The 26,484-nt window shown below is 38.8% G+C and overlaps 1 protein-coding gene across 1 annotated transcript in view; it reads right to left on the reverse strand.

The window, feature by feature from the left end:
• Positions 1-26,484, reverse strand: part of smc6.1.L (structural maintenance of chromosomes 6, gene 1 L homeolog) — a 70,040-nt gene that overhangs the window by 27,029 nt on the left and 16,527 nt on the right. Inside the window, 11 exon segments of the mRNA NM_001090081.1 lie at positions 532-677; positions 2,040-2,177; positions 2,700-2,870; positions 4,645-4,725; positions 8,841-8,976; positions 13,519-13,679; positions 15,514-15,628; positions 16,889-17,090; positions 19,096-19,274; positions 24,825-24,989; positions 25,449-25,537. Coding sequence (NP_001083550.1) covers positions 532-677; positions 2,040-2,177; positions 2,700-2,870; positions 4,645-4,725; positions 8,841-8,976; positions 13,519-13,679; positions 15,514-15,628; positions 16,889-17,090; positions 19,096-19,274; positions 24,825-24,989; positions 25,449-25,537 — 1,583 coding nt within the window.

Raw genomic sequence — 26,484 nt, forward strand, 5'->3', positions numbered from 1 at the left:
TATTTAAGTCAATAATGTCCTTCTACATCTCTTGCCTTGAGCCACCATTTTGTGATGGTCTGTGTGCTGCCTCAGAGATCACCTGACCAGAAATACTGCAGCTCTAACTGTAACAGGAAGAAGTGTGGAAGCAAAAGACACAACTCGCTGTTAATTGGCTCATGTGACCTAACAAGTATGGTTTGTTTGGGATGTTTGTGTGCATCATGAATCATACGATCCCAGGGGCGGCCCTTATTTTTCTAAAATGGCAATTTTCTATTTAGGATTACCCAATGGCACATACTACTAAAAAAAGTATATTATTATGAAAATGGTTTATTTACATGAAGCAGAGTTAGATATGAGCTGTTTTATGAAATATCTTTTTATAGAGACCTACATTGTTCAGGGGGTATAGTTTTCCTTTAAACCTTTGGTTACATACAAACATGAACATGTGAAGACAAGTTAACGTCCCTTGAAGAGAAACTCGTATGAAGAATTTCATTTGCTAAGGCCAATGAGAAATAAGACTGGCTATTTGCCTACTTTATTATTTCCTCTCTGTTTCCATGGAGAACTTCTTCAGAGTTTATTTTCTCTCTTAACCGGTTAATTTCGGTGTCTAGGCTTCTAGCAGTTCTACTGACTTCTATTCGCTCTGGGCAGATACATTTGGCCTGGGAGATTTTCACCTGAAACAACAAGAATGTACTGCATTACTTCCATAAATCAAATTCTGTTTAAACAAATAAACAATTTTTTACTCATTTGAAATATGTTACCTTTTAGATGATAATGATAAAATAAAGTTTATATGTACAGGCAGTCCCCGGGTTAGGTACGAGATAGGGTCTGTAGGTTTGTTCTTAAAGGAATACTATACCCCCAAAATGAATACTTGAGAAAAAGATTTTTTATCAAATGAAGTGGCATATTAAAGAATCTTACCAAACTGGAATATATCTTTAAGTAAATCTTGCCCTTTTACATCTCTTGCCTTGAGCCACGATTTTCTGATGGTCTGATAATTAGTGACGAGCCCTAAGCTTAGCTTCTCAACAGCTGCTCAGAGCCCACTGAGCATGTGAGTGTCACAGACACTTTCCAAGATGGTGACCCCCTGTGACAAGTTTGAAGTCCTGGATCATTGCTGCTATTGACAAGCCGAAATTTTAGGCTGGTGCAATAAGTTCAGTATATAAAATATGGCATTTTAGCTATATTGGTTTTAAGGGTTTAGTTCTCCTTTAAATGAACTGCTCAATAGTAGAGATAACTTGCTAGGCTTTCCAATAGCCTGAGTGCAGGGATCTAAAGCAAAATATGATAAATTCTGGAACGTTCTATTAGCAAGCCAATACTCTAATAATTAAACAGTGATTTCCACTGGGCTGCATTTTCATACTTGTACAATTAAGGGACCAGTTATCGAGAATGCTCGGGACCTGGGGTTTTCCGGATAATGGATCTTTCTGTTATTTGGATCTTCATACCTTAACTCTGCTAGAGAATCAGGCAAACATTAAATAAACCCAATAGGCTGGTTTTGCTTCCAATAAGGATTAATTATATCTTAGTTGGGATCAAGTACAAGCTACTGTTTTATTAATACAGAGAAAAAGGAAATCACTTTGGATTATTTGGATAAAATGGAGTCTATGGAAGATGCCTTTCCTTAATTCAGAGCTTTCTGGATAACTGGTTGCTGGATAATGGATCCCATACCTGTACTGTGCCCAGTGCATGTACATGATGAGTACAACAAGCAAGGATTCATATATCAGCACAGCCTGACGCACCATCCATTCACAAACTATGGAATACTATGGAAAAACAGACTCTGCTTACTCATAAAAATGTGTATCTTCCAATTTATCTCCCAATTTTGTGCTCAAATCTGTAGCAATCTGATTTAACACAAGTCCCTTTGACATGATAAAATCACATAGGGGTGGTGATTTAATTTTCTAGATTTGAATTAAATGTTATACCCTGAATCTAATGCAGAGAGCTGGGTTTACATACTGAGTGTTACACTGCATAAGGAATCTCACCTCCAACTCTTGTTCTTTGGCTGCTACTTCTTCCTTTCGTTTTTGGATGCGGTCTAAGTGCTCCTTCAGTTTTTCCTCATAGTGCTTTCTATGTCGTTTGCAGTTCTCCACTTCTTGATCAACTCTGTGAAGGTCTTCCTGCATTAAGTAATTCATGTTTTTTTCAGAAATATAGAATGCACAACACTTTTTTATACACTGTAGTGTACAAATTGCAGTGATTGGCCAGGGTCATCATTCTCCATTACTACAAAATCATCTTTCACAAACTGTGGTCATGGGAAAACATTTTTTTTTTTTTCAAAACACATCAGTTAATAGTGCAGCTCCAGCAGAATTCTGCACTGAAATCCATTTTCTTAAAAGAGCAAACATTTTTTTTTAATTTAATTTTGAAATCTGACATGGGTTTAGACATATTGTCAGTTTCCCAGCTGCGCCCAGTCATGTGACTTGTGCTCTGATAAACTTCAGTCACTCTTTACTGCACCCCCCTCCCTCCCCCCCCCAGCTGCCTAACAACAGAACAATGGGAAGGTAACCAGATAGCAGCTCCCTAACACAAGATAACAGCTGCCTGGTAGATCTAAGAACAGCACTCAATAGTAATAGTATTAGTAATTGAGTAGGAGAAACATTCAGAATAAATGGAAAGCATACCTTCACCGGTTCAGCCACCTCTGCCACTGAGCTGATTTTCTTCTTTATTTCCTCATAATTAATCTCCGCCGTTGTTAGAAATGATTTCAAATTCCCCATTTTCTCCTTTGCCAGTTCTACCTCTTGTTTAACAAGTTCTATTTTATTCAAGTTTTCCTCTGCTTCACCCTCCTGTTAGAACAAGGCAAAAGGAAAAAAATATAATCGAAAAATGAAACTTTTGTTCCAATGACTGAGACTCCTGTGCGGGTACAGTTGGGCAAATGTGCACAACCTGGACCAGCTAACGTACAACCCGACCCAAACTCACTTGCCTTCTATCAAGAGTCCTGTCTCTGCAACCCAAACCTTGGCAAAACTTTAACCGGTACTGGGACCCGCGTAAACTGGAAATTATGTGACTGTGGAGGCGAATTAACCAGGTGAGAGGAAAACTTTTAACATGGTAAGGTGGGGGCAATGTGAGCCTCTAATCGGCCAGGGTAGCCACTGACTACCCACGTTTAGGGACTTTCTGCCCAAAACACGACCACTTTACCGGTACTGTATGGGTACCCAACCCGATGCAGGCTATTATAATTAAGCCATTAAAGGAGAACTAAAGCCTAAAAATGAATGTGGCTAAAATGCCAGTTTTAATATACTTAAAGAAGAAGGAAAGCAACCGCAGCAGTTTGTTGCCAATAGATTGTCACGAGCACCAGTCGGCGCGTCTATTCCCTTCGGCAGCGAATCCAAGATGGCAGTGCCCATAGATACCATGTAGGTAGCAGAGGCGCTGTGACTCCGGCACCAAATTCAGATATAAGGACGCCCATTCAATGCCCCAGTATGGGTTTTGTTTGTGAACATTCCTGGGTGCTTTAATTATCGTGTTATATGGATTTCTGGACTTTGACCCTGCCTGAACTTTGACCTGACATAGATAAGCCACAAAAGTGCAAGCTATAACACTATATTTATTCTGCAGAATGCTTTACCATACCTGAGTAAACAGCTCTAGAATCTCTGTTTGTTTAGGATAGCAGCTGCCGTATTAGCTTAGTGTGAAATCACTTCCTGCCTGAGTCTCTCCCTGCTCACTTATAGCTCTGGAATCAGATTACAGCAGGGGAGGAGGAGGGTGTGGGAAATGGGAGGGAAAGAAGAGCAAACCGAGCATGCTCAAGCCCTAGCCCTGGAGGTGTATGCTGAAAACAGAAAGTCGGATACAGAAACCCATGTGTACACAATAGAATGAAAGAAACGCTGTGTTTCTTTTGACAGAGGACTCTGAGCAGCATTACTTTGAGGGTTTCCTGGTGTATTTATATAGTCCTTTCTGATAATGCTTACTTCGTTTTAACCTTTCCTTCTGCTTTAACTTATTGCACCACCCTAAAGTTTCAGCTTGTCAATAGCAGCAATGATCCAGGACTTCAAACTTGTCACAGGGGGTCACCATCTTGGAAAGTGTCTGTGACACTCACATGCTCAGTGGGCTCTGATTGGCTGTCGAGAAGCTAAGCTTAGGGCTCGTCACTAATTATCCAGCAGAAAATGAGCTTCACCTGTAATATAAGCTGATGCTACAGGTTTGCTGATTATTAAATTCTGATGCTAATTGTACTGGTTTCTGTGCTGCCATGTAGTAATTATCTGTATTAATTACTAATCAGCCTTATATTGTGACATTTCTATTCTATGTGTACTGTATATTGTGAGTGGGTCCCTAAGCTCAGTAAGTGACAGCAGCACAGAGCATGTGCAGTGAATCAGCAGAAAAGAAGATGGGGAGCTACTGGGGCATCTTTGGAGACACAGATCTTTACTGCTAAAGGGCTTTGGTTGCCTTGGCCTGGTACAGAAGCACAAAACATAATGTTCAACATTTCTAGCCTACTTTATTAGTTAAGCTTTACTTCTCCTTTAACATGTACGGACTCCAGAAAAGACCTTGTCTTACCAGCGTGGCGATGTCTATGGAAGGCTGCTCTTCCACATTCTCCAGTTCTGATATACGTTCCAACAATGGGCGGTGGTCTATCTAGGAAAAATATAACCAGCAGTGTTTATCATCACATTACAGCATTCGTGATGAATTTCTAAGGTCTCCCAAATGCCTCGTGTACATTGGTGGATGTTGTGTTAATTCAATTCAAATGAGCACAGAGCAATTAACCTCATTCCTAACCCGCTACTGCATTCACAGGCTGCAGGGATTCCTGTTCTCCAAGTGATCTATGATTGTTGAAAAGCTCTGCAGCACAATTGGATCAGATTTTACATTGCCCGGTATCTTTCATAAAAAGAAGCTTTAATCACGACGCTTGATAGCACATAAAAAACATGAGGCAAAGGACAGTCCTAACAGAATCAAATCACAAAGTTGCAGCAGGGCAGTTCCATAACAATATCCATGTGCAAAAGGCCTGAACTCTTCCTTAAAGGGGAACTATTGCGAAAATGAACATTTAATATAAGCTTCCTCATACTGAAATAAGAAACTTTCTAAATACAATCAATTAAAAATTCAGCATTTTTCTGAAATAATCAAGTTTATCTTCACTATTCCTCTCTCAGCATCTGTTTCTCTTCATTCTCTCTTCATGCAGCAGTTGGGTGTCAGATGAATGATCCAATATATCTTATAGGGGGCTTCCTTTCCTAGCAGATGTATTAGAGCTCACTCACATAACTGATTCCAGTACAAACAAAATAACTGCCTTTTGCACAAATCCTGCATGTAGAGAGACATGATGTCTGGTGATTTTAATAGAGTGAGTTCTAATACATCTTCTAGGCAAAAGGAGCCCCCCTATAAGATATATTGGATCTAACTGTCAATGAATATCTGACACCCAACTGCTGCATGAAGAGAGAATGAAGAGAAACAGATGCTGCAAGAGGCATAGTGAATATAAACTTGATTATTTCAGAATAATTGATTGTATTTAGAGTTAGAGGAAGAGTATATTACATTTTCGCGATAGTTTGCTTTTAATCCACACATGCTGCATTGAAGCTAAATGAATACATGAAAGTAAAAATCTACAATGTTGAAAGAAAGGCAGTAACGGTATACTAAATCATTAATACATTAGCTGGTGCAGTTCATATGACAGTAAGGATATCCAGGCAGAGGCTGCCCAGCTGTACTTTTATGAGATGTCCCTTAGGCAGTTAGGAGGATGCTGGAGCTGGATTACTGCAGCAGCTGGATAACTGCAATGTGTGAATCCCTGTTCCCAGCTATTAATTCCATATTCTGGCAGCTTTATTAAGTCATATTAAGAGAGACAATATATTTTGCACTAGAGGAGTTTAGTAAAGGAGAATAAAAGCAGAATAGAAATATTTACGATAAAGCAGCCATACTTTTCCCTGAATGTAGCCATGTCTTTGCCGATTTACCGGAAAGCCATAGCACCGTCTGGGAAACTGTGGTTAGAGCTACTGTCGTACCATTATAGACAAATAGCAGGGGACCTTTTTACCCATAAAGTGGATCACCATACCAGAGGCCACCCCTTTAGACTAGAAGAAAAGAACTTTCATTTGAAGCAACGTAGGGGGTTCTTCACAGTCAGGACAGTGAGGTTGTGGAATGCACTGCCGGGTGATGTTGTGATGCTGATTCAGTTAATGACTATAAGAGGGACTTGGATGATTTCTTGGACAGACATAATATCAAAGGCTATTGTGATACTAAACTCTATAGTTAGTATAGATATGGGTATATATAGAATTTATGTGAAAGTAGGGACGGGTGTGTGTATGGATGCTGGGTTTTCATTTGGAGGGGTTTTCATTTGATGGGCTTTGTAATCACCTTGATCTGCAGCCCATCCATAAAAGCACAAACTGATGATCTTTGTTTCCCCCAAACCCCCGAATCCTTTGTGAAAGATTTGGCTAAATACAGAACCGAATCCTAATTTGCATATGCAAATTAGCGGTGAGAAAGGGAAAACATTTTTTAGTTCCTTGTTTTGTGACAAAAAGTCACGCAATTTCAAGTCATGTCAAGTCGTTATTTATTGCCTTTTGTACCAGGAGTACATAAGAATTTCTTTTGCAGCACAGTGCAGTGAGACACATTGATTTTTACAATATATTGATATTTACAATATATGTGGGATACAGAGTATAAGATTCCCTTACCGCCTCTAATTTGTATATGTGTTTGCCTCCAATAAGGATTAATTATATCTTAGTTGGGATCAAGTACAAGCTACTGTTTTATTATTACAGAGAAAAAGGAAATCATTTTTAAGAATTTGTATTATTTGGATAAAATGTACCCTATGCCCTAGGGATACACCGAATCAAGGATTCGGTTTGGGATTCAGGGGGATTTAGGATTCGGTTTGGCCGGGCAGAAGGATTCTGCCAAATCCAAATCCTGCTGAAAAAGGCTGAATCACAAACTGAATCATGGATTCTAGTTTTTATATACAGGAATGTCAGGAAGGCCATTGTCCCATGTAGTACATTTTATCCAAATTTTTAAAAAGGATTTACATTTTCTCTGTAATAATAAAACAGTAGCTTGTACTTGATCCCAACTAAGATATAATTAATCCTTATTGGAAGCAAAACCAGCCTATTGGGTTTATTTAATGTTTACATGATTTTCTAGTAGCAATGAAGATCCAAATTTCGGAAATATGCATTATATGTAAAGCCCGGGGTCCCAAGCATTCTGGATAACAGGTCCTATACCTTTATATGTGAAAATTATATATTTGGGGGGTTTTCAATTTTCGCAAGATCTGCGAGTGCAGTTTTTAGAATATACATACAGGTATGGGACCTGGGGGTCACCATCTTGGAAGGTGTCTGCGACACACATACTGTGACATAATTTACAAAAGTTCTAGCTATTGCTTTAATTAAACTTTAGTTCTCCTTTAAAGGAGACAGAACCCAGCCCAAACAAACCTAAATGTAAAAATGCTGAGAGTGCTCTTATAAGCACTTTTGCAATTTATAATATATTTTTATTACTATTTTCATGATATTAGCCGTTTTCACACTGAGAATATTGTGAATAAAACACAATATAAAACGAATATAAAAAAGAATTGACCTATTGCTTTGCACCTTCCCATCCCTCTTAATCCAAAAACAGTCATATGTCTACCCCACAACATGTGTTAAAACATAACTTTTAATAAATATCATTAAGAAAGAGAAAGAAAAAAGTCCAGATTAACACCATTAAAAATACGTTATTTTTAATGGTGTTAATCTGGACTTTTTTCTCTCTCTTTCTTTCTTAATGATATTTATTAAAAGTTATGTTTTAACACATGGGGGCACATTTACTATGGGTCAAATACCCTCGATATTCGACCATCAAAGTTAAATCCTTCGACTTTGAAGTCAAAGGATTTACCGCAATTCGTTCAAAAAAAAAAAAAAAAAAAAAGAAAAAAAGAAAAATTGCTCAAATTGAACGACCTCAAGTATTTTAATCCATCGATTGACCGATATTCCTTCGCTCACAAATTGCCTAGAAAGCCTATGGGGACCTTCCCCATAGGCTAACATTGGTGCTCGGTAGGTTTTAGGTGGCGAAGTAGGTGGTCGAAGTTTTTTTTTTTTTTAAAGAGACAGTACTTCGACTATTGAATGGTGGAATAGTGGAAATTTTTTTCGTTCGATTCGAAGTCGAAGTAGCCAATTCGATGGTCGAAGTAGCCAAACAAATACTTCGAAATTCAAAGTATTTCTCATTCTAATCCTTCACTCGAGCTAAGTAAATGTGCCCCATGTTGTGGGGTAGACATATGACTGTGTTTTCGGACTAAAATGGATGGGAAGGTGCAAAGCAATAGGTAAATTCTTTTTCTTTTCTATATTGGTTTAATTATTTGGTTGTTTTCTATTTGATGGGAGGTGCTCCCCAATACGCCTTACTTATTCACTATATAAAACGAGCAGCTCCGGCAGAATGACAAAAGCCTAAAATTACTGTTGCGGGAATCTCTTGATGCTCCTCTGCTTCATGGGGCAGGAGCTATAGAACTAGAATTGTAAAAGAGTTCATAAGAGTTCTCTATTTACTCTTTAAGGTCATGTGACCTTGATATTACGGGAAACAATGTGATTAAAGACTGTTATCAAGTGGTGCTAAACAGAAGAAAGGATGGTTACCTGTATTTGTTTCTTGGAGTTATGATACTGGCGCAGAATGCCTTCATTTTCCTTAATGTCTTTATCTACAGACTGCGCACGCTGCTGGAACGTAGCCATCTGGGATCCAAAGTTTCTAAGCTCTTTCTCCAAATGACTAAAGAAAAAATTTTTTTTAATGTAAGTTAGGGTAGAATACATTTCTAAAGACAAGCTCCTGCTAAACTGCTTCTGGCAGAACTTGCAGCTCAGACAACAAAAACAGCTGAAATCACCCCAATAAACGTTAAAGTAGCTAAACAAACTTTCTCAGATGTTAAAGGGGTGGTTCAACTTTAAGTTAACTTTTAGTATGTTATATAATGGCCAATTCAAATCTACTTTTTAATTTGTCTTGATTGTTTGTTTTTTAATGATTGGCTTTCTTCTTCTGACTCTTTCCATTTTCAAATTGGACCCCATCTAAAAAACAAATGCTCTGTAAGGCTAAAGATTTATTGTTACTGCTACTTTTTATTACTCATCTTTCTATTCATACACCTGTCTCTTGTTCAAACGAGTTCATAGTTGCTAAGGTAATTTGGAACCATAGCAACCAGACTGCTGAAAATGCAAACTGGAGAGTTGCTGAATAAAAAGCTAAAAAATCCTCCTGCGTACAACAAAGAGAACATATCTACAAAATTCTAACCTTTCAGTTCTATACCCCAGACAGACTGCACAAACTGCTCCCACAACACCCTCCTTTCTGCTGGAGCAACTGTGAAGCTCAAGGTACCTTTACAGCACATTTTCTGGGACTGCCCATTTATCCAACCCCTATGGAGAGAGGTCACAGACCTAAGAAGTCAACTGATATTCCATCCAGTGCTAATGGACCCCATTATACTTTTATTTAGGGATGCACGAATCCGCTATTTGGGATTCGGCCGAATCCCCAAATCCTTTGTGAAAGATTTGGCCGAATACCGAACTGAATCCAAATAAACATATGCAAATTAGAGGCAGGAAGGAGAAAAAGCGGGGAAAAATGTTTTACTTCCTTATTTTATGACGAAAAGTCAAGTGATTTCCCTTCCTGTCCCTAATCTGCATATGCAAATTAGGATTCGGTTCAGCCAGACACAAGGATTCGGCCGAATCCGAATCTTGCTGAAAAAAGCTGAATCCCGAACCGAATCCTGGATTCGGTGCATCCCTACTTTGATTAGGTAAACGAATACCCAAGTACGCAAAAGCGGGTAAGCCTTGGTCAACTAAATCCTGACAGCTACTAGTTTAACGATTGCTACCAAATGGAAAAACCAAGCAACGCCTACACTGACCAAAATAATTAACAGAGTGAACAGCAATAGAACTTTTGAGGCGGGTATTGCCCACACACAAAACAAGACAGAACCTTAATATTTGGTCCATATGGGAGTTACGAGGTCTGGCAACCACCCTGACCCACTAAGCCTAGCAGAGACCAGGCTCTAAGTCCGACTTATAATGATGTATTATACCTACAGCAATGATCCACAACCAGTAGCTCATGAGCAACATGTTGCTCTTCAACCCCTTGGATGTTGCTGCCAGTGGCCTCAAAGCAGGTGCTTAATTTTGAATTCCAGGCTTGGAGGCAAGTTTTGGTTGCATAAAAACCCGGTGTACTGCCAAACAGAGTCTCAATGTAGGTTGATAATCCACATATGGGCTATGAAATGACCAATCACAGCCCTTATTTGGAGGCCCAAGAACATTTTTCATGCTTGTGTTGCTCCCCAACTCCTTTTACTTCTGAATGTTGCTCATGGGTTCAAATGGTTGGGGATCCCTGACATAGAGTAACACTGGCACCTACTTGCACCCAAGTTTCAATATCAGTTTCAGTTACCTGTTTATTTTATACCTCGGTGGCATTTAGAGATAAAGACTGAATGCTGAAATAAAACAGATCACAGGCTATAAAGGCCCTAGATCTAAACTGAGCCACTTTTGCTGCAATCTATTGATACATATGCTAGGAATGAAGCTATCTTTAAAAATGTTTCTATTATCTTAAAATGTCGATAAAAAATAAGTTACCAAAAATAAAAAATAAAAAGTAATATTTTTATTTATATACACAATTAGCTCTAAAAAGTGTGAAACTAACCAATTGAAATATTAGCACGGAAACATAAAAACTCCAAAGCATTAAGTATGAAGCTGCGAATAAAGTTAAACTGCAGCTCATCCGATTAAGAGTATGACCTGGGTTGTGTAAACTAAAAAAAAAAAAAAAAAGCTAAATAATGCAAACCACAAATAATAATAAATTAAAACCATTTGCAAATTGCCTCAAAATATCACCCTCTACATCATACTAACAGTTTGGTTAAAGGTGAACAGTCCCTTTAATTTACAATAAACTAAATGTAGTAACAAAGCTTAAGCCTCGGAAAATGACTCCTGCACGTACTGCAGTTTGTTAGTGTATATAGATGTTATCAGACACAGGGGTCCGTTTACTAAAGTGCGGTAAATCTGACTAAGTTTCCGCATGTTATCGCTGAGAATATTTTTACGCCAGAATATTCGCAGCGACTAAGTTTACTAAACAGCGATGCGCTCAGAAGTCATTGCGATCACTTGCAGTAACTACGTTAATGAACCAGCTTACGTTAGCGGTAATTTTAGCGAGTTGCGAATTTTCTGGCGAAAAATTAAGTTTTTGCGAATATTTATGCTATAAAATAGTCTTGTTTTATGGCGGTTATTATGGCAATTTTTACTGTGAAATTTATGGCCAGAAATGCATCTTTAAAACTCATAAACTTTATTGACTGATGATTATACCATCCAACAACATCACCAGAGTAACACCAATCAAACATGTATGCATCATATAAACCCTTCTGCCAATAGAATCATAGAAACAAGAAATGATACCAATCAATCTCTTTGCTTCATAGAAACGCACAGTTTAATGTAGCCAATCACAATGAAACCAAAAAAGCGTAGACGCTGACGAATCCTTGGACTGTGATGCCGCTGCCAATAATACGACTCTGAGCTGAAACTGCTGCTGTTGCAACAGAAAGAAGCAGAAGCCAAAACATGCTGTCAGCAATAGCTACAGATCTGTCTCCTGTCAGCAAAGAATGATGGGTAACAAAAAACAGTATTATGGGATATTTCCTGCCCCTTGAGAATTTTCTGGCGAAAAAAATACTTTTACGCCACTACATAGGTGGCGGTAAAAGTTTGCGAATATTCTGGCGTTAATTTTGTCTTTAGCACATTTCGCTGTTTAGTAAACCATGCGTTAATGTGTACGTACCGTTATTTTCAGTGAATGCGATAACTGGCGAACAATTATTCTTGCGCAAGAAAATTCGCAAATTTATATTTACCGCAGGTTAGTAAACTGGCGATAACATATTTGGCGAAAATTCTGTCTATATATTGTGCGAATATTTTTAACGCACTTTAGTAAACGGACCCCACAGTGTAAAGAATATTTTACGTATGATGATGAATATGATTATTTTAGTCACAATGGTTTCTTTATGTGGCAGTACATGGGACAATAAAAGCTGCCGACCAAGAAAGAATGTTAATGACTATTTTTTTTAATGGCCGCAGGAAAGATCCCCAAGGCTTTCATTTACCAAGTGACTTTCAAGGTGTCTTTTCTGATGATTGCAGGATTTTGCTTTACTTATGTAGATAATGTACAGTAACTCCAAGTAGATAAAAGGCAAAAAAGCGAATACAGAAACACAGATGGCAACATGCACACAGCTAACAGGAGCAGGGCCGCCATCAGGGGGGGACAGGGGGGACAAGCGTGCCGGGCCCGGGCATGAAGGGGGGCCCGGCAGCGCTGCATTTTTTGAAGATCCGGGCCCCCCTTACGAGCGCCCGAGCCGTACGTCTTGCCTCTTGCGTTGCCGAATGCGGAAGTGCCGAAAAGCCGAAGCGCCGAAAAGTCCCGAAGTCACGAAGCGCCGAAAAGACCCAAAGTCACGAAAACAGCCGAAGCCGAAGTCCTGAAGCAGCGCAAAGACCCGACGTCACGAAAACAGCCGAAATTGAAGTCCTGAAGCGGTGAAAAGACCCGAAGTCACGAAAGGAGGCGAAGTTGAAGTACTGAAGCCATGAGTTCAATTCTACTGAACACCAGTTTGTGTGTTTTGTTTATTTTAATCCCCTGGCCACCAATGTATTATTTTAATATTCTATAGGCCCCTGCCACCAATCTTTTTTTTTAAAACATTTTTTTTGGGGCCCCAATTTTTTTTTAACTTATAAGGGGGCCCCTGCCACCAGTTTTTTTTTTTTACATTTTTTTTGTTGGGGCCCCAAGTTTTTTTTAACTTATAAGGGGGGCCCCTGCCACCAATGTTTTTTTTTAAAAAAAATAAATAAATAAAATTTACATTTTTTTTTGGGGCCCCAATTTTTTATAAGGGGGCCCTGACCATCAATAGCTTTTTACAACTTGTGGGGGGGGTTCCTTTTTTAGCACTGATGTCTGTGTGGTCTTTTAACTGCGATGTGGAGTGGGCGGGATATGGGGTGGAGCTTGGTCGTCAGTGTGGGCGGGGCCCAGGGGGCCCCAAAAATTGTTGTACGGGGCCCCGTGATTTCTAATGGCGGCCCTGAACAGGAGAAACATAAACAGCAAAAAGCAGGAAACCGTGACATAAAAAGGAATCCATAAATAACTAACCTTATTTCTGCTTCAACATCTCGACTCAAGAGAGTAGCCCTGCGACTGTCAGATGAATAGTAACGGTTTGTATACACCTGGTCACCTTCACCTGTAAAGGCCTCACGGCAGTTTCTGGGAGGAGCCCTTTTTTGCATTATTTCTCTTGCTTCGTCCTTACCCTGCAGACAATATATAAAAAGATTAAATGAATGCAACCTATTATACCACAAAGCTTGATGTTGCTTTTCCAATTAGGGCATAGTCCAGACATTCCCAATCCCAAATGGGTATGTTGGCTCAGCAAGAGGGCCCGTAGCAATGGAAACGGATTCCAGCCTGAAACTCAAAGTTGGGAACAGTGTAGCGTTAAAGCAAATCTATTGTCTGGATACTTCTTACGAACTGAGCCATATTCATAGTAAGTGGATATCAGTCAGGATCATCACGCCGCTTACCGAAGATTTTATAGGTATATGGCCTGATAAAAGGATAAGTAAACCTTAAAAATAAGTGAATGTAACATTGATGAGAGTTCTATTCTAAGCACTTTTGCAATGTACATTCATTATTTATTTATTTTTTGTTCCAAGATATTAAAGGATACATGTACTGTTAATACGAATGAATTTTGTTAACAGCGCCACCTGCTGGTTAATTTCCAACCAGTATGACCACCAAGTAGTCAAGGAAGTTGTCAGGAGAAAGAGGTTGTTCTGATGTTCTTCTGGTTAGGAAAGATTTGAGAAAGGTTTCAAATTTTTTGCCTAACCAGAAGAACATCCCGTAGGGCTAAGTGTTCCTAGAAAAGCACGCAGAACATCTACATTTTGAAAGAAGATAATTTCCACCATCCAGCCCACTTTGTAAAAACATGTTGGCTATGTGTAACTGCTCAAAGGAGACCTGATTTGCCTTGCACCAATTAGAATACACCTTCCACACCCTGTAGTAAGCCCTAGAAGGCAGCTGCTTTCTGGCCTTGATCATAGTAGCTACACCACCATCAGAGAAGCCCTTGCGCTTTAGGATGGCGGTTTCAACATGGAACCCTGACGAATGAGGTCTTGGCGAGCCGGAAGCAATTCCCGTTTGCCAGTGAGATTAAGTCCGAAAACCATAGTCTTCTCAGCCAAAAGGGGGCCATGAGAATTATTGTTAGGTCATCCTGCCTGAACCTCTTGAAAATCCTTTTGTGGGGACTCTCTAGAGACCAGAGTCCATCTGACTTGAGGACACTGAAAAAACACTTTCATTTTTTGGTGTTACTGTTCCTTTAAGCACAGGGTATGTATATTGAAGGGGAGGAGTTTTAGTTGTCAGTGTCCTGTCTCCTGGTGAGAGGAGCTTAACCCTGGTGGCAGTCATGTTGTTGCAGAAGTTCATGATGTAGAGATGTACAAAGCTGTGTATGAACACACTTAAAGGAAAACTATACCCCCAACACGAACACTTAATCAACAGATAGTTTATATCATATTAAGTGGTATATTAAAGAATCTTACCAAACTGGTCTATATATTTAAGTAAATATTGCCCTTTTACATCTCTTGCCTTGAACCACCATTTAGTGATGGTCTGTGTGCTGCCTCAGAGATCACCTGACCAGAAATACTGCAGCTCTGACTGTAACAGGAAGAAGTGTGGAAGCAAAAGACACAACTCTGTCTGTTAATTGGCTCATGTGACCCAACATGTTTGGTTTGTTTGTGTGCACTGTGAATCATACGATCCCAGGGGGCGGCCCTTATTTTTTAAAATGGCAATTTTCTATTTAGGATTAACCAATGGCACATACTACTAGAAAAGTATATTATGAACTGGTTTATTTACATGAAGCAGGGTTTTACATATGAGTTGTTTTATGCAATATCTTTTTAGAGAGACCTACATTGTTTGAGGGGTATAGTTTTCCTTTAACGTATGTTAACATCCACACGCAGCCGAGATGCATTCCCTGGAAGTATTTATAATATTGCATTTAGAGGGACATTTTACATCATTATTAATGCTTACCTTAATTATTAATATCGTCTCAATGCCTCTCATATCAATCAGGCAATTTGTAACTACGGGATGGTCGATTTCCAATGCAGTCAGCACAGTTGGATGATCTGGATGAAATGTGGCTCTGTAAACATGGCAGGAAAAAAAATCATACATGTCGTATATTACCCCCAAACCTTGCAAGCAAAAAACTAGACCATGAGCAGTTACAAAGATTGCTAATGTTTGTATTTTTTAAAGTCAAAATAGAGCAAATACCACACAAAACTTGAATAACGGGCAGGCACCACTCCGGAACCAAAATCGATCATTCAGTAGAATCCAGGAGCACAAATTTTTTATAGTACAAAAAGTCTTTATTTTACATTATGTATAAAAGATAAAAGCCTGACGAGTTTCGTGTCCCCCAAGGACACTTAATCATAGGCTAACTTACTTATGATACATACACAATATTTAAAGGAAAAAGAGCCAATAGAAAATGTTTTGCTACAACAACAAAAAACATTTTCTATTGGCTCTTTTTCCTTTAAATATTATATATGTATCATAAGTAGGGATGCACCGAATCCAGGATTCGGTTCGGGATTCGGCCTTTTTCAGCAGGATTCGGATTCGCCCGAATCCTTGTGTCAGGCCGAACCGAATCCTAATTTGCATATGTAAAGTAGAGGCAGGTTTGGAAATCTGTCACAAAAGAAGAATTATTTCCACTTTTTCCTTTCCTACCCCTAATTTGCATATGCAAATTAGGGTTCGGATTCGGTTCAGTATTCGGCCGAATCTATCACCAAGGATTTGGGGATTCGGCCAAATCCCAAATAGGGGATTCGGTGCATCCCTAATCATAAATAAGTTAGCCTATGATTAAGTGTCCTTGGGGGACACGAAGCGTGTCAGGCTTTTATCTTTAATACATAATGTAAAATAAAGACTTTTTGTACTATTAAAAAATTTGGGCTCCTGGATTCTACCGACTGATCGATTTTGGTGTTCTGGAGTGGTGCCTGCCCGTTATTCAAGTTTTGTGTGTCGTTCCCCCTTTGCTGAAGGTCTGGGGCATGAGCACCCGGACCCACCGTATAAAGCGGTAAGCTTGTCCCCTTAATCAAAGAATCCATGCTTCCTATGGTCTAAATTTATAAAGCAAATACCAGTCTATTAGATGGGGATATGTACCATTACAGGAGCATGTTAAACAGGTGGTTACGTTTTTACTAAACTGTTAGACATTTATAGTATAAGACTATTTAATTTGTTTTTGTTTGAAGACAAATTCAAATACTATAAAATAAAATATTTAAAAAAGACCAATTAGAAAGTTGCTAAGAATAGGGCTTTCTATAACATCCTTACAGTAAAAGGTGAACAACAGAATCCTCACCTTTGCCTAACATCATAGACATGATCGATAAACTCGTTGACAATAATTTGTGGTCTTCTGCCTCGTGGATATTCTCTTGACATTATATTTTGCAGCATTCGTTCATCCTGGTGATTATCACAACAAAAGGCAAACATGAGTCCTTTAAGACAAGACTCAACTGCAAGTGCCAGCTCTTGGTCTTTCAGATGGATGCAGGCACCTAGGGATGAAACAAAGGAAGTCAAGCAATAAAATAAATATCAGGCAGTTGCCTCCAGCTGTTTAGAACTAGATCTGTCAGAAGCTACAGACTTAAAGGGGACCCGTCACCCAAACAAATCCTATTTTATCACATTAGTCAAGCAAAATAAAATTTAATTAAACTGTATAAATGATTTGAATCTTGTTTCCTCCAGTCTGGGAATTCATAATTATAACAAGCAGGCAGGAGCCATTTTGGGGACACTGTTATTAAGACAAGCCTTGTATCATCTCAGAATCTTGTTTGTGCACCAGAATGGGGGACCTGATGTCCATCCCCATGCCCTGGCTACACAATTAAATGGTAAAGAGAACGGGGGAATGTGTGGAGAGCAGTGATATCTAGTAAGTGCTGAATGGAAAGTGAAAGTAATTGTCTGCCTAAGGCATAGAGGAGGGGCAGACAATACTTGATTGACAGCTGAGATTTTAAAATGAGCTTACAACAGCTATGAATGCTTTAATAAAAAATAGAAATTGGATTTCATGTTTAATTTGAAAAGGTCTTTTATTATACAGATTTTTGCCTCTGAGTCACAGGTCCACTTTAACGGGAAATTGTGGCTATACCATCTGCAAGGTCCAGCGAATAGTCCTATTTCTCTGGAAATCGCAACCCAATATTTCTAGGCTTGATTCACCACAGAGCACTGAAGTGATTGACAGGTGTCTGAGGTATAAAATATATTGATATATATAAATATATTTCTATAGCTAAAAAAAAAGTCTCTTTAGCCATTTATCTTGGAGATCCAATACAAACAATGGGGCTGATTTACAAACATAGGTGCGATGTAAAGACATAGATGGTTGCTATTAAGCATATTTGCAAATATCATAAAGATGTTTTTTTAAAATACGGGTATGGGATCCATTATCCAGAAATCTGCAAATAACAGAAAGGCAATCTCCCATAGACTCCATTTTATCCAAATAATCCAATTTTTTAAAAATGTACTTTGCTTGTACTTGACCCCAACTAAAATATAATTAATCCTTATTGAGGGCAAAACAATCATATTGGGTTTATTGGACGTTTATTTAAATGCCTGGTAAGACTAATCATGGAAAGGCCCCGTATTCGGAAACTACCAGGCCCCAAGCATTCTGGATAACAGGCCCATATTTATCCTACCATTTACTACAAGTACATTAGAGGACATAATAGACACTTAGCAGGGGACCTTTTTACCCATAAAGAGGATCACCGTACCAGAGGAAATAAATTTACATTTTTAAAAAACCTGTACCCACAACCACAACTCGCAATTTGACCCTCATGTTCCTGCTACCAGACCCGCAATAGGCCAACTAACTTTCCAACATGGGGGACACGCAAAAGTGGAAGAGACCGCACATTTGACCGGATGAGACGTCACTCCGGCTCCGAATCTTCAAAAAAAAATTGAAAAACTGAAAAACCACAAGGGAGGGATCATGCCTGCACCTTTGTTGGGTGCCCAGCCGGATTACCCGCAGACTGACCGCACGGCCAAGGAATCGGGGACTTTTTGTCCGAAACCCGACCACTTTACGGGTATTCCGCGGGTATACGACCCGATGCAGGACTCAAAAACAGTTGACTTTTTTTTGCTCGAGTTCCCACTCAGACTATGGACTTCAAAGGCACTGATCTCCAAACAGGGCAGATTTTGACCCAAGAATGCGACATGTGTATTCTCGCCTTATAGCAAGTGCAATGTAGAGTCTTTTCAGCTAGTCACTCCCCAATAACACCACAGCAGCATACGAGTACACGGTGTACAAATAATTCATTCTACCATTTAAAATGTTATTGTTGTACCAATCAATGTATTTTTTCTAGATGTAACACTGGGGTGTAGGAGCCATTTCAGTTCATTGTGTCTGATCCTGTGCTTTCAGAAAGAGCCAGCACTATAACTGCTTTCAGATAAGCTATTGTTGTGGTCGGACATTTTTTTTTACTATTGAGCAAAACTCACCCAAAGGTCCAACAGGCTTCTTTCTAAAGCGGCCAAGTTTATCAGCCTCATCAATTGCAGCCAGAAGGGCCGGCATATTTTGCCCAAATCTCTTTAACCGGTCCGTCTTACTCTCATGTAGCTCCTTCAGCTGTCGCTTGTGCTGTTCCAGCCTTTGTTTTATATTCCGCTCTTCATTTCTGTTTCAATTGGACATAAATAAAATAAGTAATGCTCTGTCTTCTCTCCATGTCTGAAACATCCACATTTTTTAGTGCATAGGGACAACCAGACCAATCATCAGAGAAGTACAGGACGAGAGTTGTCCTGGGTCTGATGAGTTTTAGTTCTTAACGGGGGGGACTGGTCATACAGTACTCACTTGGATTAGCCCGGCCCTCTACTTTTCCACTTTGCAGGTAGTGGGAGCTGCAGTTTCTGCACTATGCAGTAGTTACCTAGGGATTAGGTAGGTTGAGGGTTGAAGTTTGAACTTTCCCCCATGCCATGCTGTTCCTACCCCCATGTCACTTACATAAGACTGAGGGCAGCATGTTCCTCCAGTAAGATGGAGAACAAAATGTCAGTGATGTTATGGTGTGTTTTTAAAGGGGTGGTTTACCTTTACATTGACTTTTAGTATGTTATAGGACAGTCAATTCTATTGAACTCTCCAATTGGTCTTCATTATTTATTTTTTATAGTTTTTGAAATATTTGCCTTCTGCTTCTGACTCTTTCCAGCTTTCAAATGGGGGACACACTGACCCCATCTTAAAACAAATGCTCTGTAAAGCTACACATGTATTGTTATTGCTACTTTTTATAACTCATCTTTCTATTCAGACCTCTCCTATTCATATTCCAGCCTCTTGTTTATATCGATGCATGGTTGCTAGGGTAACTTGGGCCCTAGCAACCAGATTGCAGAAATTGGAAAGTGGAGAGCTGCTGAATAAAAAAGCTAAATAACTCAAAAACACCAAATAAAAAAAATTAAAACCAATTGCAAATTGTCTCAGAATATCACTCTCTACATCATACTAAAAGTCAACACAAAGGTGAACAAACCCTTCAAACATTAGGCCCCTGAAAGGGGGCCCCAGAAAATGTTAAGGATAATGGCACACCATGAGATTTGTCACGGTTACGTAACTGCGTCTTTCCTCCAGAACAGTAGCAATGGTTAGTAGAATTGTCTCTACTTGTTTTCTATGGAACAACTGGAATTGCTAGAGTCATGATTGGCGTGTTCTGTATGCCCAGCTCAAGTGTCATGTACACAGTGCCTGATAATAAAGATAGTGCCCACTAATAAAGATGCTATGGCACAGAAAGTGATAGATATGGCAGCGGGTCTGATTCATGGGGATAGAGTATGGCTAAATGTACAATGACTTAGAGGACAAGACAACATTAGGAACAAAAGCCCATAACCTTAAAGGAACAGTTCAGTGTAAAAATAAAACTGGGTAAATAGATGGGCTGTGCAAAAAAAATAAATGTTACTGATATAGTTAGTTAGGCAAAAATGTAATATATAAAGGCTGGAGTGATTGGATGTCAAAGAGAACTAGGGATGCACCAAATCCAGGATTTAGTTCGAGATTGGGCATTTTTCAGCAGGATTTGGATTCGGCTGAATCCTTCTGCCCGGTCAAACGAGATTGCATATGCAAATTAGGATTCGGTTCAGTATTCAGCCAAATCTTTTGCAAAGGATTCAACCGAATCCAAAACAGTGGATTTGGTGCATCCCTAAAGAGAACAGAACACTACTTCCTGCTTTTCAGCTCTAACTCTGAGTTAGTCAGCGACCTGAAGGGGGCCACATGGGACATAACTGTTCAGTGAGTTTGTAATTGATCCTCAGCATTCAGCTCAGATTCAAAAGCAACAGATATGACCCATGTGCCCCCCCCCTCAAGTCACTGATTGATTACAGTCTGGTAACCAATCAGTGGAAACCAATAGAGCTGAAAAGCAGGACGTAGTGTTCTGGCTATTATGTTACACATCCAGTCACTCCAGCCTTTATACATTACATTATTGGCTAACTGACTATATTAGAAACATTTTTTTTTATTTTTACCCAGTTTTTACTTTTATACTGTACAATTCCTTTAACAATAGAATTTTCTGTTGCTGCTCTTCAACAGAATTTGATACTTGCATAGTCTACATCAGGGCTGCCCAGCTAACCAAAACATACATGGTAGCTGTGTTGTGCACTGCATTGGATTACTGTGCATTGTAGTTATTGGTGATGACTGATGCCCAATTGCCAAAAAGCTAATTTAGGAAAGGGGACCATTTAAGCCTGATTTTGTATTTCTTTAGACCCCCCCCCCTTTAATTTGAGTATTTTATTTATATTGGTAAATAACTGTATATTAGCTTTTCTTTCTATTGATAAACAGGAAGAACCAACATAACATCTATAAATAAAATGGGTTCAGTGTGAATTCTACAGCCTCAGTGTTCCATTTTCAGACACCTGCAGTAAAGCTGAATATGCTGACATTTTAAAAACATAAAATAATGGTGCTGTCCTGCTTATTTCTTAGCACAGGTATATTATTCTCGCTTGCTTGTCAGCTCCTCTAGGCATTGCAGACCAGCCAAACACAGCACAATTATGTGCAGCAACCTGGATGTTTACAGAAGGGAAAGTGTCGTGTGTCATTGCTCTTAAGCCGGCCATAGACGTTCACATCTTATTGTTTGTACGACGAACATTCAGATAACATTTGTAAGTTTCAATGCAATGATCTAAAATTAACCTTTCAGATTTAAATTGTAGGATTAAAGGACAAGGAAAGTCAACTAAAATAAGGCTAGAAATACATAAGCATGAACTTTCTGCACCACAAAGCCTAATCAAACAAATGATTTACCGTATATACTCGAGTATAAGCAGAGTTTTTCAGCCCCCAAAATATGCTGAAAAACTCTACCTCGGCTTATACTCGGGTCAAGCGCAAAAAACGGTCGCCGGCGTCCAAGAATAGTCGCCGGCGTCCAAGAATAGTCGCCGGCACCTCCAATGGGAGCAGAAACCCTCAATTTTTTGATTGAAACTTACCAGAAGCTTCTGCATTTCTCACCCTAGGCTTATACTCGAGTCAATAAGCTTTCCCAGTTTTTGGAAGTAAAATTAGGTACCTCGGCTTATACTCGAGTATATACGGTATGCTTTCAAAGTTGGCCACAGCGGGCTGTCATCTTGTAACTTTGTTAAACATCTTTGCCTGACCCTGAACATGCTCAGTGTGGTCTGGGCTGCTTAGGGATCATCATAAATAAAGCTGCTTGAATTCTGCATGGCTGGTAAGTAAGTGGGGGGCTCCCCCTGCTGTTCATAAGTATGATTATTTCCCTGCAGAGCAGTTAGGGACCACCTGACAATTCCTATCCACAGCAGTAAATGAAGGGAGAATTTCACTGTATACAGTCAGGTTTCTGATAAAAACGGTACACATTTTTTAATTAAAGAATATTGGATATAGGTTTCTTTTTCATTAAAGAAAGTAAAAATGGGATTTTATTTTTTTGCCTTTCCTTGTCCTTTAAAGGGGTGTTTCACCTTCAAGTTAACTTTTAGTATGTTATAGATTTGCAAATTCTAAACAGCTTTTCAATTGGTCTTCATTATCTATTTTTTTTATAGTTTTTCTTATTATTTGCCTTCTACCTCTGACTCTTTGCAGCTTTCAAATGAGGGTCACTGACCCCATCCAAAAAACGGTTGCTCTGTAAGGCTACAAATGTATTGTTATTGCTACTTTTTATTACTGATCCTTCTATTTTCAGGCCTCTCCTATTCATATTCCAGTCTCTTATTCAAATCACTGCATGGTTGCTAGGGGAATTTGGACCATAGCAACCAGATTGCTCAAATTTCAAACTGGAGAGCTGCTTAAGAAAAGCTTAGCATAAAAACCACAAATAATTAAAAAAGGAAACCCAACTGCAAATTGTCTCAAAATATCTCTCTTCATCCTGCTAGATGAACAACCCTTTTAATAAGTTAAAAAAAAACTAATCATATGATGTTGTGGCCAGTAATTAGACAGCAGTTGCATAGGTTGTGTCAGAGAAATGGTAGTGACAGTCACCTATGGATATTGTCAGGTAATACATGCAAAGATATTATCATTACCCAACTGGAATTGTCTAACCTGCCTGACTAAATGACCAATCGCAATGGTACGAAAATTGTCCGGACGACAAAGTGTGAGAGTCTGTTTCATATCGGTGTGTCTATGGTCAGCTTTAGTCTCACCCCAAATGATCGCCTATTCACTTATTAACTTATATTAATTAAAAAGTGCCAATAACTATCCATTTGTAGCCTTATAGAGCATTTGTTTTTAGATGGGGGTCAGTGACCCCCCCTTTTAAAGCTGGGAAAAGTCAGAAGAAAAAGGCAAATTATTAAAAAAACTATAAAAAATAAATAATGAAGACTAATTGAGAAATTGTTTAGAATTGGCCTTTCTATAACATACTAAAAGTTAACATAAAGGTTAGGGATGCATTGAATCCAGGATTTGATCCGGCCGAACCAAATCTGAACCCTAATTTGCATATGCAAATTAGGGGCGGGGAAATTAAAAACAAGGAAGTAAAAATGTTTTCCCCTTCAAATCTGATTTGAGTTTTCGGGTTGATTTAATTCAGTCATCCGTTGGAAAAATCTGATTTTTTTTAATAAATTTCGAATTTATGGGAGTTTAGGGGAGTTTTTATCTGCCCGAACTGCTCCCCCCCGTGTCTCTGCCTGCTTCAATGAAAAAACTCCTGCGGCAATGCACTCGCGGTGCTTCTATTTTCGAAGTCGCTTGAAGTTTCCTTAAAAGGAAACTTCAGTCGACTTCGGAAATCAAAGCAATGTGAGTTCGGGGAGATTAGTCGCCGGCTGACTAAATCTCCCCGAATATCCAGGTGTGCCCTTACCCTTAGAAAAGCCAGTTATCACTATGGTCTATTTTGTAGCTGTGACAAGTAGCTGCTTCTAGTAGCTTTGTGTGTCTTAACACTAAAATTCCTTCCTACAATTAGAGCTAGCCTGCACACGGATAATAATGTCAAGGACTCAACAAGAATAAAAAAAGAGGCTGTGACCATAAATACTCAGTTATATTCAGGACAACTTCAGCTTCTTAAATAAGACAGAAAGTCTGCGTAATTCCCCTTAGGTAACAAAATACAACATTAAATATTGAAAAGCAAGTCATATTCTTCCTATTCGTCAGAAGATAACATGTTAATGTTTCATTGCTCTTACTGACGACAGGTTGGTATATTCCTGGGAACACAATTCTCTTAGGGGCAGATTTATCAAGGGTCGAATGAATTTAAAAAACTTCGAAATTCGAATTAAAAAAGACCAACGTAAATTTATTTTAGAAAAAAATAATAATTTTTTTTTTTTTTTGGCCGAATCAATTGACTCCAAATAGGTTCGAGGTTCAGGCTAAAACAGCAATTCGGCAGGTTTTATATGGCGAATGGTTGAAGTCAAATTTTTAAAGAGACAGTACACGATGAATTTCGAATTTTCCTCCGTCGAAGTACACAAAAATTAGCTCGAAATTCAAATTTTTTTTTATTCGAATTTTCACGTCGACCTTTGATAAATTTGCCCCTTAATTTTTTTAAATAGATTCCAGGTCCAGCCCCATCAAAACATGGATACACACAGTGTAAGGACATGAGAGGAAATGGAAAATTTATTTAGCATTATACCCAATTCTGGCCCGCTCTTCCTTATATTTCTCAATCGCCTGCTGAAACTGATGAATTTGTTGATTGGTGGTAATGTCTTTATCATGAAGCGCTTTCATCCTCTCCCTTATTTGGTTTATCTCTTTTTGCCGTGCCATTTTTTCACTCTCAGAATCATTATCAGCACTAGAATGAAAAAAAAAAGGAAAAAATTATATATATATATATATATATATATATATATATATATATATACACACACTCACGATACAGATGATAGATATGCCTGGGTGAGGCAGAGTCAACAAATAGTCTCTATTCACTGCAAAAAGATTCCGCACTCTCAGGACTTTAAAAATTATTTTATTGCAAAGGACTAACATTTCAGCCTATATACACATACACAAAGGAAATGTACCGGTATAATAAAGTGGATCAGAGAGCGGTGATAAACTTTGATCCAAGGTGTATTTGAAGATGCTGAATTATAATTCACTTTAACAGAGATTTACAGCAACAGTAGAAGACTTAAGCTGACTCAGTGATTATTAAATGGTTACACTAGCTGTTTATAGATCAGTTAGGCTGGCACCCCTAAACGGTGTCTTTCTATAGTGAGAGGTGAACACACAAAAATACTTCTACCTTTTTTTAAGCTCCTCAATACGTTTGTGGAGTTGCTCTGCATCTCTTTCTAAACGTTTTAATTCCATTCTATGTCTGTTATACAAAACCTAGGAAGATAAATGGTTCTTGTTACACTTCCAGATCATAAATATATTGTTATATTACATTATACAAGGATACAAGATTAGATTTTTCAAAGGGGTAGATTTATCAAAGGTCGAGGTGAATTTTTGAATGTAAAAAAATCGAATTTCGTGCTATTTTTGTGTACTTTGACTAGGGAAAAGTCCAAATTTGATTTGAATAAAATTTGAATATTGAAATTTATGATGTACGGTCTCTTTAAAAATTCGACTTTGACCATTCGCCATCTAAAACCTGCTGAATTGCTGTTTTAGCCTATGGGGGACCTCCTAGAACCCTTTTGGAGTCAATTGGTGGACTTTGAAACATTTGATCGAATGCGCTGTTCCTTCAATTCGTACGATTCGAATTCGGTTGAATACGGACCTATTCGATCAAAAAAAAAAAAACCAACTTGATTTCGGTTGGTCTTTTTGAATTGAAAGTTTGAAGTTCTTTCAATTCGAAATTCGAACCCTTTATAAATATGCCCCTAAAAGTCCATGTTCAGTTTCAGAGAGCCGTTGCTGAATAGTAAAATGAGGAAGGAGAGAAAAGAACTCTTGAGGTCAGTCCTTTAAGACTGGCAGGGGTGCATGCAAGAAACCCAGAAGCACCAAGGAAATCTATTTTGTGATGTTCCTCATTATTTACTTGGATAAATGCATAACACCCCTGACAGATAGAGTTGCCACCTTTACAGAAAAAAACTTAACGGCCGGTGGGGGGCGGCCTATGATGCAAAAGTGGGTGGGGCTACACAGTGTGCCGTGAAAGGGGGCGGAGCAACATCGTCCCGATGTCAAGAACACTGTAAAAAAGGTAAGTTCTGCGCGAATTGGGGGCAGGCCGAGGGCTTTTTTTAAAGGGTATTACAAATAACTGGCAACTGCATTGCCGGTAAATTTGTAATACCGGCTCCGGCCTTGGC

This window comes from Xenopus laevis, chromosome 5L (genome assembly GCF_017654675.1).
Source record: "Xenopus laevis strain J_2021 chromosome 5L, Xenopus_laevis_v10.1, whole genome shotgun sequence".
In the NCBI taxonomy this organism is placed as follows: domain Eukaryota; kingdom Metazoa; phylum Chordata; class Amphibia; order Anura; family Pipidae; genus Xenopus; species Xenopus laevis.